We start from the raw sequence: 19,931 nt of genomic DNA, 5'->3' as shown, positions 1-19,931 counted from the left end.
TCAAAGCAAGGAATCCTAGGCTGGTATGAGGACTTCGTTTTTCCAACAGTCAGCATGTCAGGCACTGAACTGTAACATTTGATATTACCTTGCCACTTCTTGATTAATCTTGCATTAAAAAAGCAGATCCAGAAACAAAATATGAGAGGTTTCTTGTTGACAAGCTGTTCACCTCGTTTAGCCTTCGAGGGAGTAATTGTGTGTGGCAACCTGACATTATCACATACACACAGTTCATCAAGGTAATGAGTGGGTTTGCAGTGCCATAGAAAAGTGTAACATTTTTGAGGATTTAACACCATCGCTATCCTGTTCCACCCATTCACCACCAGAAAAAGAAGAGTTAATTACAGATTCGGTGTTCAAGAGAACTGACGCCATTGTTCAGTCTAGTTTACACAGATTACTTGTCCTCTTCACAATCAGTCAGTGCAACCTCCTCAAGCCACGCTGTTTGTACGTATTTGTAACCACAGTAATGTACACGTAGATTTCCTCTCTCAGTGGATTCTGGGAAATGGACTTTGGAGGAACAGGCAAGTGAAATCATGAGTCACGCTTGAGATGCTAGTGCAGAGCTTGCACAACAACCAGAATGTTTAACCCTGACCCGTTGCCCTATAATCCTTTTACTCCCAAACATGAGCATCAAGCCTCGGCTTTGAGATTAATGTTGCATGAAACAGCATCCGAGGTTTGTCTTCTTCTAGGATTCCCACTGTCCTCAACAACAATGTTATCGAGATCGTCACGGAAAAGCCACCTTAGTGGGTCAGCTAACCCAGTTTTATTGCAAATGGAGACGTGCTGATGTACAGTATATGTTATGTGAAAGCAGACGCGTGATGGAGAGGGGTAATTTGGGGTTTTTATGAAGGAAATTAGCCTTTTGTTGGATGGCATTCGTACTAACAACTCTATCATCATTGTTGTGCATTATTATAAAACATGGTGCGATAATAGGCTCTATTATTGCAAGTACATATGTGACTAATTCATTGAAGCAAAGTTGCAGTAGTTTAAAAAAAGGAATGACAAAATGTAAATGTGATTTTATTGTGCAATTAATTATCTAAATGGAAATAGCAGTGCACAGCAAATGATCATTATGCAACCATTTCTCTCGGATTAAATGAGCACTAATTTGCATTTTAAAATGTTTTTGCTATCTCATATTATCACTGAATCAAGTCTTAATGTCAAACGCCAACTCTACCGATCCTTCTGGCATAATGTTTATGTTCCATTTTACTGCTTTTTCAACTGTGTTTTACAAACTAACATTTCAACATAAAAAAGCAGACCCGTAACTATAAAGTTTAAATTGGCTACGATGAGCACGGTACTCAACATATTATATTTGATTTTCCAAATATTTTAAATGAGATAAACTGTGGAAATGTTGGAGTAGGAATTGGTAATAAATTTTACAATTATTAGCAATTTGTGAACTTTTAATTCTATGGTGTGCATTTTATCATTACTATTGTTTTATTCCTATATAAACCTTTAATGGAAGAACGTTCGATTTCCTTGAACTGGTACAATGAAAATAAAGACTGTTCTGCTCTGTTGTAATCTTTTCTATTTTATAGGACAGACTGGTGACTTACCTTTTTAAGTGTCTTTAACATTTCCACATTTCCTCAGGGGCTGCTCTGAGCTATATCGCATTCCAATGGTGGAGTACAAAGTTGACAGCGAGGGTACACCCTGCGAGTACAAAACACCCTTCAGAAGGAACACCACTTGGCATCGGGTGCCCACGGCTGCTGGAGCTCCTTTGTCCAGAGGGTCACCCACGCAGGGCCCCGATCGTCTCCAGTGCCAGCAGATCCTGCAGCAGCATCAGGCTGCCATCCCACGAAGCACATCCTTTGATAGGAAGTTACAAGAGGGAAACAGGTATTCCCACAGCCTCTGTAATTATACATTTGTCATTTTATTCAATTGAATCTGTTGTTTTTAACTCATTTCTGGTTGTGTAGTAATTAAAACTGATCTGACCTGCTTACTATACGCAAAAAAACTACCCGTATCCTTTATAAAAACGTAATACTGGGAAATAAACTTTGCAGTCAAGTGCAAGCCATTCGATTTTAAAAAGCCGACCCTTTGCCACACTATTATTTACTCGATCTAGTTAATCCGTTTTTTGATTTTGGCTCACTGTCTAGAACTCCCAACAGCCTCTTTAGGACATCTCCATCCAGCCATGTAAAGTAATGATTTGTTCATCCTAATGAAAGGCGCACAGTCATGATAACCTTTCCACTGTGTCAAAATGACCCCATGTGGTTTTGCCTGTTCTAACTATACTGGGATAACAGCCTCCTCCTCTGCCTAATCACAGTGTCTGTCAGTGGGAGCACTCCATTTTCCATTCTTTCTTTCACTCGGCGTATGACTCCCACTCCACGCTCTCTGCGCCCCACTGAACAGGAGGTGATGTGGACACTGACACGGCACAGCTCCTCTCAGCCAATTACTGGAGTAACAAAGAGAGAGTTGCCCTCCAGGCTAACAACTGATGCAGTCCAGTATGGTAGCTGATATAAGGGACACCAGAACTTATTGCATGGGAGTGGTGAATCTATACAGAAGTACACCGATTAAAAAAAGAAAGAATGCAATTTGGTGGAATTTAGCCAACGTATTTTCGGAAAAAAAGACAACTTTTAATCAGACTGTACATTAATAATATATCTCTCACCCCGTATGCTTTCTCCGGGTACTTTTGCTTTGTCCCACATTCTAAAAACAGCTTTGAAATTGCCTTTGGTATGAATTTGAGTTTGAATGCTTATGAGGCTACTGCTTACCTGTGACTCGTATGAGGAAAAGCAATAAAGAAAATGGTTAGGTGATACTTCACCTGGCCAACCGGACGATAAATTAACATATTCCTGGTTACTCAGATTTGCTCTTTTTGTTTGCAGGATGATGCAAGACATGGAGAATCCCCAAGTTACTTCCTGTAACAAGGGAGACCATCATTACCGCAGCTCACCCAGTAACCAGTCCTCCTCTAGTGACCCAGGGCCTTGCGGCAGCAGTTCTTGGTCCCAGCAACCTGGATATGATGGGTAAGTGCTGCTTTTCCTAGCCCATATTTTAATTTAAAATTAGTCAGTGGTTATAATGGAACATCTCTGACTTGAAGTGATAAAACCCAATTTTTTTTCTTCTCGTTTTAATATTTCCTTAATCTGTTCGCCAAACAATGAAATTAAATGATAATAAATCATTTACAGAATTCAGAAAGGGCACTCAAAAGTCTGGTTTGGAAATGAATTCAAAGCAAGAAGTCAAATAGATTGAGATTTTGTTGGTATTATTTCAACGTCATCCTTTAACACAGTGTTCTGGAAAAAAATGTCATGAAATGTTCAATATGCAGGCTTAGCAGTTTCCAACCTGATACCGGCACACGAGTAGAATCCACCAGGGACCAATATGCCTCTCTAAGAGGTTACAGACCATGACAAGGGGCTTTGCTTCACATTGCTGCCTTCCTGTCAGCAGCCTCAAATGCGCAGTAAACTTACAACGATCCGGATTTCTGCGGTCCGTCAGAGCTGACACCACGCAGAACTGAACAAGACACATTGACTAGCCCATTGATCTCCAGCTATGGTCGTCGGGAACGATCACAAGGCAGTGTGACCGCAGTGCATAAAGCCTGCTTATTAGCTCTAATGGCTTTGATTATGAACTCTGTTAAAGAAATTGTGGTCTTTTTTCAAGAGCAAGATAGTTCCAGTGATGCTGAGTCATCTAAAAGCTCTTTTGTTTGCTTCTCTGTTCAGTGCTCAAGTGTTTTGGCCCTCAGTGATCGCGCACTAATTGCCTTGCATTTGCAGAAAATGTATTGAAGGCTTGCTCTTTGTGGAAAAATCTGCTCACTGCCTCCCTCCTTGTGTTTCTCTTTGCAGATGTCCATCTCCTATTCTTCATGAACATGCAGGAGACATTCAAGGGGGAGAGGGAGACATCCATAGAGAAAGAGAACCCACTCTGGAGAGGACGAGGTCGGCAGGTAAGTGTGGAATTTACCCATCGAAAAGGGAAAGATAGAGATTTGAGAATTATGTTCGGGGTTTTGTGTTGATCTGCAGAGGCCAAATGGCACATCCCATCCACTAAGATTCTGAATCCTCTGAAACAGCGAGAAGGAAACAAAGACTCGCCTAACAAGCTCTCCAGGGTAAATGTTCAAATCTCTCATTTTGAGTTGACATGTATAGTAGGCATGTTTGAGACTCGATTACTACTGAACACTACAATTTGAATGAATTCAGCCTCTATGTACAGACAAAACACAGACATTAACCAATTGTTGTACCCTTCAGCCATTAGTTTTTACTTCTAATTTTGGAAAAAGAAAAACCAAATTAGCCTACTTTGCTTTGTGCAAGTCCAAAATGAAAAACACAGGGAATATATAATATACTTAATTGGAAGTCGCAAATAGAGCCCTGAGCAGTTCCATTGTGAATTCATGATTATAATTTAAGTCAAGAAATAAAAAGAGACCTTTATTTGTTTTCCCTAAGTTTGCTTTGCCTCAATCCAGTTCTTTCTCTGCTGCTTGTTATTCTGCTGCTTCATCAGGATCTTGCTGACTTATGGGGCTAATATTAGTTAATGAGCACCATTTCAAAACCTCTTGCTTACTCACCTGAAAAGTTCTATAGACCTTCATGCCATCTTCTGACAGAATTAAACATTTTCCCCCACCAAACAACACATATGACTCCATCCAGCTCATCAATTAATGGCAATGTGGGCAGCAATGCAAAAGAGTGTCTGTCATGTGTTCAAGTCCGGAGGGGTAAACAAATAATGGTCATGTTGATTTGCGAATTGTTTTGAATAAATTCAAAATGTAACAGCGGATAAATGCTTGATTTACGATTTTACGACTGTCAGCCTCTCCCAGTCAAATTGATTGGATGTCTTTGGCCATCAATGGCTGTTTTTTTATCCTAAATTTGATTCTTCTTTCACAAACTACCAGCGCATCTCGTTTTAAAATAAGTATTTTTCATGTAATCTCAAGGGATTTTAATTCGCCCAGTGACTTTGCAGTCTTTAAGGAGCAAAATAAACAAAATATGTTATGACACGAACTAAATATAAATCCTGTTATAGCCCAAATCAAGAGTTCCATCTGGTGTTTTCGTCTCGTCAACTAAATACTTTTTAAGGCAAGAGATGAGTGTGCTTAAGTTGAAGTCCTAGTAGTTAAAATGTGCTTTTGTCAAACACCATTATACTCTCTAGCTAGGACTACTTAACAGTAAACAGAGCGGATTTTTTCCTTCAAACTAGTACAATGATAGTGAAATCCTTTTGTATAACTGGCGTAAGAATTATTGCGGCTCCATTTTGACCTCGTCTGATGTACTGTTCATTGTTATTGCTCTTTCTGTATTAGATGGGTGATAAAAACTCGAGCCACTCAAGTAGCAACACTCTGTCAAGCAACGCCTCAAGCAACAGTGATGACAAGCACTTTGGCTCAGGAGACTTGATGGACCCTGAGATGTTGGGGCTCACATACATCAAAGGGGCCTCCACGGACAGTGGCATCGACACCAATCCCTGCATGGTCCCTGGGGCTCGAGTGTTGATGCAGAGCAGGCTGGGGGAGCAAGGACACCAATGGGTGTCAGAACATCATGAAGACGGGGCATCTGAAGAGGAACATGGAAAACCCTACCTGACCCAGGGTTATGCTTCTGTCTTAATGGCTAGTAACGTGACAGAGGGAAGCATCGGAGACCTCAGCGAGATCTCTTCACACTCAAGGTATCACCCAAAGGGTCCTTATGATTACGATTTTTAATTGCACTCTTTATGAAATTGAAATCATGAAAATTGTCAAGTTTGGGTAACTGCTGATATGGAAATATTTTAGATTCCACTGAGATTTTTTGAATCGGAAACACACAGGAAATGCAGACTTGTTTTCATACCATCTTGTCAGTCAGAGGCTTTTAGCTTTTTACTTACTTGCTAAAATTGATGAAAAGAGTCAAGAAACCTCTTGCCTTGCTTCAAAATGAGATGAAAGTGTGTTCTTGTAATTCACGCCGTCAGCTTGTTAGTTCTAAAAAAAACAAGGCTCCTGTCAGAATGTCAACAGCCAGATTACAGTTCTGTACACATGCAATGCAAATCATTAACCCATTCACTGCTACTCGCACCAATAGACATCAAATCCTCTGGAACTGGAATGACTGGCGTTGAATGATTGTGTTGTGGTTGATAATACGGCAATGTTACTGTATGGACAATGTTTAAAGGAGTTAATTTAACATAATGTTGCTAATTTTCTGAGCAGCGGTGGTGGAGTTAAAAATGAGTGAGCAAAAATGTGTCTCAATGCAGCTCTTGAAAGTTTTGTTAAATGGTCAATGAACATGAATTAGAATCACATGCAAGACATTATATGCAGTCAACAGACTTGTAAATCAACATGAGCCGGATACAACAGTAGTGATAGAAATAGTATTTATTACAAATAGGGGACAATCGTTCCAGTAATGTTCTACGTACTTGTATTAGATCACAAGAATTGACTGTTGTGACCAAGAGCCAATGCTACAAAGCTGTTCCATATAATGCAATTATACACTTACCATATATAGATAACTTAAAATACTTGGCTGGGGACAACTACAATGTATCCACAATGATATCCCTCTGAATTCAGTTAAGGAAGTCAGTCTTTAGTGGTATACAATTTATATGTAGCAGCATATCTCTCTGGCAATTTGGTCAATATCTAAAATGATTACGCCACATAACACCCCATGTTGCTCATTAAAGTGCAATGTTTGGACAAATATGGCCAGTTTAAGGTAATCAACAGACGAAAAATTGATTTAACAGAAGATTGTAGGATAACTGCTTGCGTTGTCTACTGTGTCAGGTTATTGATTTTTCCACTGAAATAAAAACCTGCCATCCAATTCTTAATATTATAGTCCACAGCACAATCTCCGTTATATCCACACACGCTACATCGTCCTCATAATAGCATGTTGTTGTGCTGCATTCTGTTAAACAACAACAAACACATCCACGGGAGGCATTGTGCTAGCTTTAAGCACACTTTTGGGACAACCTTGCTCTTTTACTCGTGACCCCCCAGTTTGACACGTCCAGCTGTGTTGAGGATTGTTGGTTGAGCTGTTGTTAGGCTGAAGCAACATGGGGGAAGGATTCATCACATTCCAGTCCAAGTGCCCCTCACCAGACTGCTGCCCATCTGGGAAAGTGGAGTGTGAAGAAAACTAGTCTAACACCCACTGGTCACCGTTGTTTTGAAAAAGAATCGAGGCCTCATTTCTTCATTGCTTACATGGTTCACTCTTTAAGGGTGCGTTGGCATACAACGTGACAACTTCAAACCATCACCGTAATTTGAACAGCCTTCTTTCCATCTTTTTCATAAAATTGTTTTCGACCATTCCAACCAACAATGCGGCAGCAGGGGCACATTAAAGAAGGGTGGGGCCCAGATGGTCATGAATATGCAATGGAGGACCACCACCAGCCAGTGCCAACTTTAAGCGTTAAATTGACCAGCAATTGGAATTGTCGTTTTATCATCCCATGCTTGTTCATGCATTTAATTTTTCTTGTCTGCTTTTAATCAATTCATGCGCGGCCACCTTTTGAGTTGCATTATTTGTTTTCTTTTTGTTTTGCTTTTCGGTCAGTGGCTCGCATCACTCTGGCAGTCCGTTGGCACGTGGGGCCAGATATTGCTTGTCCGCCGACTCCTCCAAGGTATACACCATCCCTCAAAGCAGCAGCTCAGGTGCTGAGCCTGGGCCAGGTCCCGATTGCGACCTGGAGGCTTGTGGACAGACACGTCCACAGCCAGATGGCAATCTCCCAGTGAAGACAACAGCTAATGAGGGTGATGATGATGCTCAAAGCACTGAGGAACCTCCCGACATTTCAGAGTGTGGGTGAGTGTGTGTTTTCCCAACAAGATGGAAAGAGAATGCACGGTTATCGTTGACTTTTGGGACTAATGATTATGTATTGAATCTGCCAGACCCATTCCACGACAGACACCCCCTCTGTCTAGTGGTCTCCCAGTGTGCATATACTCAGCCTGATTGAGGCAGACAGCTACAGAATAAATACGCTCAATAAAGCCACGGACATAATACACTTGGCACATGTCACTTATGGTTATTGATCGTTCCAGAGAAGGCGGATCCCTCTGGACCGCTAGACTGAGTCTGGAGCAGATCTCTAGTGAATGCCAAGAGATCCACACACTGCTAAGGGATTGCAGCTACACTTTAGTTGTGGGGAATGCAAACAAAGAAATACGCATGCTGGTTGAGGTTTTTGGAAGCCATTTTAGTATTACGTGAAAATACCTATCGGTGTTAGTCATCGTGTCTTTGTCCTTTCTAAATATAATTTGTCTTCGACTAGTTTAGAGAAGGAATAGTCAAGTCCACTTTAACAAAAACACTAGTGTGAATTACAGCGAGCCATTGAATGTGCATGTTTCTAAGGCTTTGTAGCTTCTTTAAAAAGTGTAGACAACTTTTCTCTAGCATTTTAAAATATCATTTAGACTGCAAAATGGAGTTCCCAAGCACTGTGATCGATCACATACTAAAGTCATCTTCTGCAGACTTATGAAAAAGCGCCATAATTCAGTTATCGTCCCCATTGAGTAGTTTATAATTGTTTTTATTTTGCATAAGATTGTCTCATGATGAATGGTGTAATATTTTCTCACAGATATTTTGCTAAGATAATGAAGTTTCCCTAGACCTGCTCTAACTACAGGCTGGATTTATAATGCTGTTTCCCTACTTTTTTTTCCTTTTCTTCTCCACTTACACCTTCTTGTTTCAGAGGAGCTGAAAGCTTGTTAGCACTCCTTCTCAAAATGCTGTCTGAGCGTGCAAGGTACACACAATGAGTGGAAATCAACCATGCAGCCCTAGTCTGAACCATTGTGACACCCTCCCACCCCCCATACACACTCAAGCCTGCTTTGTTTCCCAGACTGCCACATCACTCCCTCAAGATGGTGGCTTGCTTTAAGTGAAGGTTAATGACTTGTGCATCAGTGGCTATGACATTTCTGCTGGGTCTCTGCAGAATAATGTTGCACTGCACTGCTCACCCTAACAGCCAATAATACACTGTGAGGTTTCAGATTGGAAATATTACTCTTAGAAAAGCAGGGAAAACTCGATTGTGAGGAAGATGCAAGATCAATTCATTTATATCCAGTTGTCTTATTATTATAAGTCAAGAGGAGAGTCTGGTTATTTATTCATTCATTTTCCATTGGGCTTATCCTCTCAAGGGTTGTGGGGGCGCTGTAGCCTATTCCAGCCATGATTTTTTTTCTCAGGGGAGACGCATCATTCCGTCATAACTACCTATTCATGAACATAATTGATGTGTAGGTCTACACTTGTCAATGGCAGTCAATGACTTGATTTTGCAAACACACGGTAGAAAATCAGTTAAAACAAAAACGACAATATCAGTCCAAGTATAGATAGCCCATTGATTTGCTTAACCTTTAAATGAGAGGTGTGGTATGACTAATACCCCACTCTCTTAGCATAGCAACCAGAATAATATGCAGTATTTTCCCAATATAGCCATCTCGCACACTGCCTGCAGCACATGCTCACTTAAAGCATTTAATTTTCCTCAATAGCCCCCAAACCCAAACATAACCACTTCTTAGGAGTCCAGCAGCATCTTCCTCCAGTCGTGTGAACATATTTAAACATTTTTGCACTTCTTTCCGGATGTAATTCCCCCCTCAAATCCTTCCTTTTTCCTCCCCTTCTTCCTCTCACGGTGTTTGGCTGTGTTCTTCACACTTTCCAGTTCTGCTCCTTTACACACTGTTGACGCCTGATGTTGGCATGCGAAAGTCGGATTCACCCGAGTTGGCTTGTTGTGATACTGACATACTTTGTTGAATAGCGGAACCCAGGCTGCCTGGCCCAAAGCCTACCCGGCAGGATGTGGCTTGCATGACCCTTGGTGATGAGCTCTGCTTTTGTGTGCCCTTTGTCTGGTTTTTAGGCAGCTGTATGCACAGGAGGCCGCCTGCCGCCTCCAGGCAGCCGAGCGGGATGGAAAATCATTGGAGAGACTTTCAAAGGAGGAATACCTGAAAATGATGCTGCCCAGCAGTCCAACAGGTGAAGGCAGGGGTCAAAAGGTAAGGCCGCCAGCGCTCCCTTACTATATCTTGCATGGCGTGTTTGCCAATGAAACCGGTTAAACTTTAACATGATAAGACGTGGCATTGTAAGGATCAAGCATAGATATGAGCAAACACCCCCTAGGCTGTTTTCCTGGATTCAAAGCTTGAACGGGGCAGATAACCTCCAACCGCAAACGCAGAAAAAGCAGGATAAACATCCGTGGCTACCACAACACTGTCGGTACATCTCGCTTGCTATTGACTGGTAAATTGAATTTATAAAAGAATCCGCTCTATTGGGATGTCATGGATTAAAGGCGGACGACGGAATGATGTTTACTGTTGCAGGGTAGTACTGACTCTATTAATTGCATCATCTCTCCCCCTCCCGCTGTCCTCCATTTATTATCTTCCTGGAAGGGACCCTGGAGATGCACAAATGGGTTATTTTTGGATGGCACTCAATTCTTCCACAAACTCCTCTTCCCCTCTTGAGAGGAGAAAGACACACAGCCATGTCCTTGCACAAAGCATCTCCTCGCACTGATTAGTGTTTCATTTTACTTCAGCTCTGGTCTTACAATGTAAAACACATCCTTTTCTCTAGTAAAATGAACACAGATGTGTCTGGGCTGCTCTTTGTCATATCCCTTCATTTGCACTCTGTCTAAGAGCTCCATAACAAACCCAAAGACGCACCGGTAGTTTAATTTGCAATCCTTTGTTTGCACACTTCCTCTGCCTGATAAAGCGCATGTGGAAAAGCAATCTGGGAAGGATATGCCTAAACTACTGTATTTAAAACATAAAAAATGAAAAAATAAAATCACTCCTCTTTTGTTGGAGGTGAATGCAATCAAAAGTAATGACAATATTGCACCAATCCTTAAATCATTTCTAATCTGATCCATTGTGACGTCATTGGGCCACTAAGTAATCAAGGAGAAAATACTGTAAAGGTTAAAGCATATGTCACTTCCGGGCACTAGATGCCATCCTTTGTGTGGGCGACCAGGTGCTGAAAGATTTTCTTTGGCAGCCAGGACGTCCGCTGGGACGTCCCTACCACGGACAGGCTGACTATTGTGCCGCTGACGTAAAGGAAAAGCCCTTTGCAGCTTATTCTACTGCACGACTCCTCTTGTGGGAAAGAAACTGGCAGTTGAATAGGTGGTTGTCGGTATGCATCCTCTAAATTGGCATGTCAAAGGATTCCATACACAGCACATTGGCTTTGCACATTGGGGAAAGGGGGGGGGGGGGGGGGGAATAAATAGGTGGATATGATGGTGTGGCTGATTAGAGCATGTGCGAAAGAATTTATCCTAGCCGAAATCCAGTGTAAAATGTTCATGTTGTGATTGAAGATGGAAAGGGTGCAAAAAAACTGCTTCTAGTAATCATTTAGAATTAATTTAAGCTTACTTCATTCATCCACGCTCTAATCAAGGTGATTGCTGCTTCAGTTTGGGAAAGTTATGAATTCTGGGCAAAGTTGTTTTGAAGGGAGAAAACTTCATGGGGATTAATCTGGTAGATTGGAACATGAGGAGTCACAAGTTTAAGCCTCGGAGTATTTCAATGGAGGCAGAGTGTCTACAGTCTTTTGAATTCCAGTACATCTTCACTTTAAAAATCGACTAGTTGTTTGTTAACTTTCACTGTGGGATTCGTGTGGCTACGCCGTCTTTGAAGTAAAGATGGTTGGGTGTAGCCTTGCGCGGATGCCAGTCAGCGATGGTTACCATCGGGAGGCTGAAGGCCGACATTTACCCATCTGGCTGACAGCCCTGCATATCATTTGTGGCTACATTTGATGCCTCTGTAGTAATATTTATGTAAGCTAAACAGGGCAATGACGGATTGGGTTGCTCACTGTGGTTTTACGTGTTTCAAGAGGAGATCCCTGTCAAAATTCTGGCCACGGCCTTGAAACTCTGGATGTTATCATTGTGGAATACTGACTCACGAATAGACATCCCCTCGGGAGAAAAATGCTTTTCCGACTCTTCCGACTCTTGTGGTGGTTCTTAACCTTGTAGGGTGAACGCGCTGCCTTGGCTTCTGTTAGTTTATTCTCAGTCTATTGTGGAGAGTACGCACACACAGAGCGGTTTACACAGTATATGCCTACTAGGCTCAGCGCAAAGTAAACTGCAGTTTGACAATGCCTTGTTAAATGGCTAAGCAAGAATCTAGCAGTCTTTTCCGTCATTGCACTGTTTCTAATCTCTTACCTAAAGAGTGGAATCTCTGATTTGTCTAAATGTATGCTGTTGTTTCATTAATCCGTTGTCTGTCAAGAGTAACATTATAAAATGCTTACAAGTAGACGTTTTCTAGAGCATAACAATGAATATCAACCTTTATATATAGTATATCAACGTTCTGACCAAATTTTATCAAACAGCCAAGACGTGCAACGAATTGCTACATCCTATTAAGTGTTCTTATTGTTCCCGGACATGGTTCCTACTGTTATCTTCCAAACCACCCGCTGCGTTGATTAAAACAAGGACAAAATGTTTTGAGCTTTCTGCCGACTGCCATTTGATAAGTTTTTCTTTTTTTTCGTTCCACCCAGCTAACCGTGATGGCAAGTCTTTCACCCCGTCATTCCCTGTACCGGACGTTATCGGACGAGAGTGTGTGTAGCAACCGCAAGGGCTCCTCTTACGCCAGCTCCCACAGCTCAATGCTGGACCAAGCCATGCCCAACGACATCCTATTCAGCACGACGCCACCTTACCACTGCACGCTGCCTCCTCGCATGATCCACAACCAGCCGCAGTCAAACCTGAGGAGTAAGTACTAGAATTCCTTAGAGCAGATATATGGCAATTGTACGTTTCTATGCAAGCAAGTGCCTCTACACAGTACTGCTGCGACTTTCCTCCAGATAAGATTCATCATATAAATACTTGTTTCAAGAGCTACTTGCATCCAAACAGTTTCACTGGCAAAACACTCGAGCAAAACTCCTTGGCACCGCAAGCTAATTGGAAGAAGTGTGCGTTAGGCGGCGTGAAGCCTACGAGAGTCTCGCCGTGCCGTCTTCACTGAGCCGACACCTGTCACTGCTGGCTCGCCTTGTCATTGGTCCTCTGAATATGCATTAGTAATAAAGTGTGATGTCCTGCTTGCACTGTTGCAGGTCTTTAAGCTCAGTTCCTGCGTGCCTGTGTTTTCATTCTAGTGTGACAGTGCGTGTCAGACGCAATGCTTCATTCACTCATCAGTCACTGTCTGCTTCCCCTCTCTGTCCCTCATGTCTCATTTCCACGTTATTCTTCAGCCGTCTCCGGCTGCCGCTGCTAGACAGAAAACAGCTTTTTTTGAGGGGGGAGTGCTTGGCTCCTTAGCCACGTCAAGCTGTCACCCTGACGGATTCCTGATTGTTTTGATGGGTGGCTGAGAACAGACCAGAAACAAACCAATTTAGTGAAACAGCGGCTCCCAGAAATTGGAGCAACACACAAGCTCTTTCAAGGCCTCTATGTGCTTCCCATCTCTCAATCAAAATACCTCACTTCAGGATGGTGACCTGCGATTGCATTGGATATTTCTTATCGCCAAAGCTAAGGGGGGAGAGGGCGATATTGATTGAAAGATGAGGTCATTCGCTTTGACCAGAAATGTATCGCCTTTCATCCAGAGTTTTCCAGTTAAGATGCAGAGAAGTTGCTTTAATGTGCAGTGTCTTTGTCTTTAATGTGGTTTTGCTGTCGGAGGCATTCGGAGCTGATGTTGACATGATATGTCAGATTTTAAATAAGCTGTTTAACCAAGCATACTCTTAGCTAAGGTGAGATCCCGACAACCACCCCCACACCCTGAACGGCCAATCCTTTGCTTCCCCTTTACATACGCCCTGATGAGAACTGATGGGCATCTTCAAGAAGAGCCCTAAAATCAACACCAGGCCCAGACACTGATCTGGGCACCCGCCTGTCTCTGCAGATGAGTTTTGGTTCTCTGACGGCTTCTTGGCAGACAGGTCCAAGTTCAGCGACCCGGGCCTCATGCCCCTCCCAGACTCTGCCACAGGCCTGGACTGGTCTCACCTGGTTGACGCAGCAAGAGCCTTTGACGGTAACCTGCCTTCCTCAAGCTGCTTCCGGCCACTTAGACCACACCTGCCTTTTCTCTTTGCTGCTAAGCTTTTGTTGTTTGTCTGTCTGCAGTCTGCAAGAACTTTCTCTCTTGCATGGGTAGGTTTAAAACAATTTCCCTGGTTCATTCAGTTCTGTGAAAGTCATTCGATTGTAACATTGAATCCAACAAGCAAAATGACAGGTTACAGAAAAATAAGTTATAACGTTTTTACGCCCAATATAATATAATTTCTGTTGGTCCCTGTCAAATCACTGAGCCTTTTAGTAGCACTTGAGAACTAATGACACATGCCATAATTTTCTCATGGTCAGCATCATGTTCTCCCCCCCCCCCCCCCTTCAACTTAAACTAATTTTATGAGCCATCTTACAGAGTAAGTCCTATTCCTCTGCATTCTGTGAACTTTCTCCGACCTCGAGGCCGCAAAGCGAGCAATGGAACGTGTGACCACTCGTTTGTCATAATTAATCAGAACTTCAGATTCAGATTCCCCACTGATACATTTTCTGCTGCGTTGCCCCACAGCAAAGCATTTAATTGGAATAGAAACAATGATGATGATGCCGAGTGTGACAGCCAGCCCGACCGAACGAGCAAGTGCTTCGTGTAGGCTTGTTTGCTTGAGGCTCTTGTTGTCTTCTGAATGTATTCTCAACTTGCACTGCTTCTAGCAATACATCTATCGCAACTTTGATCTTAAAACCCTTGTGCGCAATAGTGAACTCCTGAGCACAAGGATAAGGTTTTTAGTAGACGACTGCACAAAAAAGTATTGGAATATTTCCTCTCCGGCGAAATCTATTAGCCAGCATTTGTGTCATCTGTTTGTCTCTTCAAACTGGACGCGCCATCCTCCAACACACACAAACTCCTCCTGTCTTTTCATTTTTCAGACATATGCATGGAATATGAAGAAAAAATATTCATTCACATGTAAATGAATGCTTGGTGTCCCTTTCCCTGCTCGCCTGAGCATCCGGCGCCAGACTCAATTAGCTTTTTGTCTCTGACTGGATTAGTGCTACATTAAAGGAAGGGTTTTTCTTCATCTCACCTATGAATATGCAGATTCCCCTATCTTCTCCCTCACACTGGAGAGGATGCTTATACCAGAAAATAACATTGGGTTAAAAAAAAAAGAAAAGAAAAACTGAGCAGTCGTGAGCATAACATGCTAAATTTGGCTTTTCCACTGGGATTTGAAGAAGCTTAAGGACCTGAAATTTAGGAAAGAAGCATGCCTGATCCTTTTCAGCCCATTAAAAACCAAACAGCTGCCAGGGGAAAACTTTGAGCGGGTGGGGCGGACTTCTACTCTCTGTTCACCATCTTGTTCCATGTTGTCTGCTTCCTGATGGCACTGGGACAATGAAAGGATTCATGTAGCTTTTATGCCTCCATTAAAGAAAAACATTGAGGCTTAATGAAGATTTTAAATCATAATGTACATGTGCTTTTTAGAGTAGCACACTCTGATCTAATCATGTAACTTATTGGTTCCGTAGACCAGCGTGTGGCATCTTTCTGCACCATGACGGACATGCAGCGGGCCGAAGCGCTGGAACTCTCTCGAGAGTTGACCAGGCGGGTTGTGGAGGCTGAAGGGGCGGCAATGGACGCAGAGTACGTACCAACGTGAGCAGAGACCGTATGCCCAACGACATTGAAAATTACTTCGAATCATCACATTTACAGCTAACTATGTAGAATTAACATTATACGTATGTGTATGACTGTAACTGTGCATGAACAGGGATTTGTTTGTTTGCTATCAATACATCGTAGTATACATGTCGTATTATACTGCGTTCAGACCAGCCGCATTATGTGCTTCCAGTATTACGTTTCCGGATCTACACCCATCGTCAAAGGTCTCAGTCCATTAAAGTCACAATTTAAATCACATATATGAGTTAGGCGGCCTGTTGCACTTTGCATATGCGACTACATTGACCTTGTATGGGAACACATTGCAAAAAAAAGAAAATGTGTCGGATCTGAACGCATCATTAGATTTTGCCGAGTGGTAATAACAGACTTTTTTCCCCTCTATTCCCTGATTTGCTCCACAGTTCCCCATCTACACTCACTGGTAAAGTTAACCAGCTCGAGGTGATACTGAGGCAGCTGCAGCATGACCTTCGAAAGGTAACTTCACCCACATGAACTGTTTCTTCAGCTTTGAATCAATATGCTTTGCTACCCATTTCCAAAATAGTCCCATAAATGCTCCGTGAGGCCTGCACAATAGCAACTGACCTGTTTTCCTCGACTCTTTGTATCAGGCCTTCAGGTTCCCCTCGCTCACGGGAAAGACCAAAGACAGGAGGAAGTGCACTTTTACCGAACTAAAAAGGCTGCTTTGCTATGTTAATATCTCCCTTTAATGATGAAAACCGTTTGTAATTGCAGCACTTTCATCCACCTCGTTTTAATATTTTTCAATTACCTCGTCCTTCTTTGTGTGGTTAGTACGTCTGCCTTACAGTCCCTAAAACCACGCCTCTGGCCTTCCTTTATGGAGTTTTTGTGATGCTACATGTAGGATCCGACTGGTGTAAATTAAAGACTCAAATCCCTACTATAGATGCGAATGAGTGTGACAGGTTGGCTTGGTTGACAACCAGTCAAGCGTATAACCAGCATCTTGCTTAAATAGCCTCTGGCTCACCGTAAAACTAATGAGGACAAGCACCACCAAAATGGATATTGAATGAATTATGCTATACCGACAGCATGATGGACTAGTGGTTAGCCCATCTGCCGCACAGTTATGAGGTTGGAGGTCTGACTTTGGATCTCAGCTCTGGACGTTCTCCCCAGGTTTGCTTGTGGTTTTCGTGGTTACGCCAGCTTCCTCCCGTATTCCCAAAGCTTGCATGTTAGGTCAATTTAAGACTAATGTGCGTGTGAATGGTTGTTTGTCTACAAGTGCACATTGAAAAGTGATTTTGGTAGTTCACGTCGAAAAGTGAAATTCTAAAGTTTTTTTTCCTCCAGAGATTTACAACATGGAGTCATTCATTGCTTGGATTCCAAAAGCAACAACACATGCATTTTGCATCCACATATTTCTCAAATTTGCTAAATCGAAGAAATATTTATACACACTAGGACATTCAGAAGTCCAATCTCTTTTGACGGGGAGACCCGACAGCAAATAAGGATCATCATCAGTATAGATTGGAGCCAGTGAGTTAACTGCTTGGTTTAGCAAAGTGAATGACAAAAATATTTCTCCATGCACAACCCCACACTGATGTCATCATCTTTAAAACAAACATATTGTTTTTCTAACCAACATTTTCTGTGCAATTAGGAGAAAGATGACAAGGCAATGCTACAGGAGGAGGTACAACACCTGAGGCAGGACAACATGAGGCTACAGGAGGAGAGCCAAACGGCGTCGGCTCAACTCAGGAAGTTCACCGAGTGGTTCTTTCACAGCATCGACAAGAAGCCCTGAAACGGAGGGCGCAGATGCCACACGTCGGCCTACACTTGCGACTTGTCTTGGGGAAAACTGTACAAAAAGTGTGGAGAAACTTGCATTAACTGACCAGAGAAGCTCCTCTTATCTAGCGCAAAGCCGTCTGTATGTCACATTAACCATTTGTCCATCACGCCAGCTGAGACTCCTCCTGGGAAATTCCCTCATATCCGTCCGCGGGGATGGAATTCTTTCACGAGATCCTCTTACAGTAGTGGAATGTAAAGCTCATTTACTGTAGTCAACTTGTAACCTACCTACGTACCGTATGTCACGTCAGTCTACTGTACCTGCAGCTGCTTCGAAAAGAGGATTTCATAAAGTGGAACACGTTCAAGCGGAATCAACTCTGGGGTGAAAAGTACAGCTGGAGAACTAATGAATGTATCTCAACTTGAGATTTTTTTGGGGGGGGCCTTAAATGACAAAAAAATAATGGGGTTTTACATTTGCGACTTTCTATTTCGATTTATTCCAACTCAACTCCTCGTTTTCTTTTTTCTTTTTTCCTTCCGTGTTGTGTTGAAGTTTCACATTTTGTCAGCGGTTTTGATGTTCAAAGGTGCTTTTTTTTCCCCCAACACATGATTGTCGGTAGTCTCCAGTCACTGTCACGCTGTCCTAGCAATAACAAGTCGTAGTTATGAAACTGTGTTAGGAATAAAACGATGAAGAGTTGAGCACAAACATGAAGCAGTGGAGATGGTGCCTAAAACTCTTGGGTGTAAAATCGGATTGTTTCTCTTGGCTTTTCGGAACACATGCCTTGTCTGTGGCTCACTGATAGAAGCGTCCGTGTGTGTGTGTGTCTGAGTGTGTGTGTGTGTGTGTGTGTGTGTGTGTGTGTGTGTGTGTGTGTGTGTGTGTCTGAGTGTGTGTGTGTCTGAGTGTGTGTGTACGTGCGAGCGAGAGCGCATGTGAGACATGTGTGTAGTTTACCGGAGCAAAGTATGTTCTTATGCAGTGGTTTTCAGAAGCATTAGAGCGAGCGCCAGTGAACCACATCTACAATGCCAAATGTGTTTATTTGTGTACATATCGGCCACAGAAGTGTCTTGTATTTAACACTGTTATTTAAGCTTATTTAACCTCAAATGGTTTATTTTATTAAGGGTAATTGTTTTTCTTTTTCTGCACTAAAGAGAGGTAATGCTCTGTGTATGTTGTAAAGTGTGTAGCTGGGCAGGGCTAAGAAGAAAAAAAACAACCACAACTATATATTTAGATATATAAATGATGATGACTTTGGAGATTCCAACATTTGGATGCTGCTAGATAACAGTTTGCTGGTTTGTATGCTTTTAAATATGTCGCTCTGTCTCATCCCTGGGGAGGCTGTGACACTGGTTGTTGTTATGGTGTTTTGTTCGATTTTTTATTTTTAATAAATGTAGATGGAAATATTGGGTTTGACCAATGTGGTTTATTCAATTTTGGCTTTTTTGCAATGATCTGGAATAAAACTCAACTATCACAGTGTTTTTTTTCTTCTACCGCGGACTAGGATGTAGCCAGCTAACATAGATAAACACGAGAAACCGTTCAATGGCTTGTCCTCTGTCTGATCTCCGTTGCGTGTTATTTTAGTTGATTGTAGAGTGTGTTTAATGCACCACAGGTTGACTTCATGGTTAACGAATAACATGTCTTCCCCCCAGCTCGTCTCCTTATTTTTGCAGTTTAACTTTATAGTAAGTTGATTTTTTTTTCATAGTTTTTAAAGTCACTGTTTGCCACTAACTGTAATAGGGACCTAGTAATTCATTTGAATTGTGATAACTAATTGTAAATGGTTATATTTCAGTACCATCGACACCCCAACCACAATAATTATGATCATTTACAGCCAATAATTGAATTAGTGCCCCACCAAGGGTTAAAAATTGGTGTTCAAAAAGCCCCTTTCTCTTAATGCTGTCCTTGTGGGAAACTATCTTCAATGCCATTTTTTGCTCTTCTTTTTATGGAGGGGAAAAATACTATTCTGTTTAAACTATTACGGAAACACCCACGCTAATCTATTCCGGGTTTACAAATGTTTAAGGCTTTCGGATGTGAGTAAAAGTGGATTTGCTGTTAAATTCTGCTTTATTGTGGCTA

General features: G+C 42.2%; 1 protein-coding gene across 8 annotated transcripts in view; it reads left to right on the top strand.

Annotated features, from left to right (window-relative positions):
• Positions 1-19,237, top strand: part of LOC144084562 (signal-induced proliferation-associated 1-like protein 2) — a 61,627-nt gene extending 42,390 nt beyond the window's left edge. Inside the window, exons 10-22 of one of the 8 annotated variants that reach the window (XM_077613116.1) lie at positions 1,651-1,905; positions 2,940-3,086; positions 3,936-4,039; positions 4,119-4,207; positions 5,441-5,814; positions 7,734-7,988; positions 8,902-8,955; positions 10,102-10,240; positions 12,810-13,029; positions 14,186-14,317; positions 15,847-15,964; positions 16,414-16,489; positions 17,661-19,237. In XM_077613116.1, coding sequence (XP_077469242.1) covers positions 1,651-1,905; positions 2,940-3,086; positions 3,936-4,039; positions 4,119-4,207; positions 5,441-5,814; positions 7,734-7,988; positions 8,902-8,955; positions 10,102-10,240; positions 12,810-13,029; positions 14,186-14,317; positions 15,847-15,964; positions 16,414-16,489; positions 17,661-17,807 — 2,110 coding nt within the window. In that variant the 3' untranslated portion in view covers positions 17,808-19,237. The other 7 variants (XM_077613115.1, XM_077613118.1, XM_077613117.1 and 4 more) reach the window with 7 other exon arrangements.
• Positions 19,238-19,931: the final 694 nt, after the last annotated feature.

The sequence above is a fragment of the Stigmatopora argus genome, chromosome 11 (assembly GCF_051989625.1).
Source record: "Stigmatopora argus isolate UIUO_Sarg chromosome 11, RoL_Sarg_1.0, whole genome shotgun sequence".
Taxonomy (NCBI): Eukaryota; Metazoa; Chordata; class Actinopteri; order Syngnathiformes; family Syngnathidae; genus Stigmatopora; species Stigmatopora argus.
Note: the sequence above shows the minus strand (reverse complement) of the source record. Positions and strands in the feature narration are given on the sequence as shown.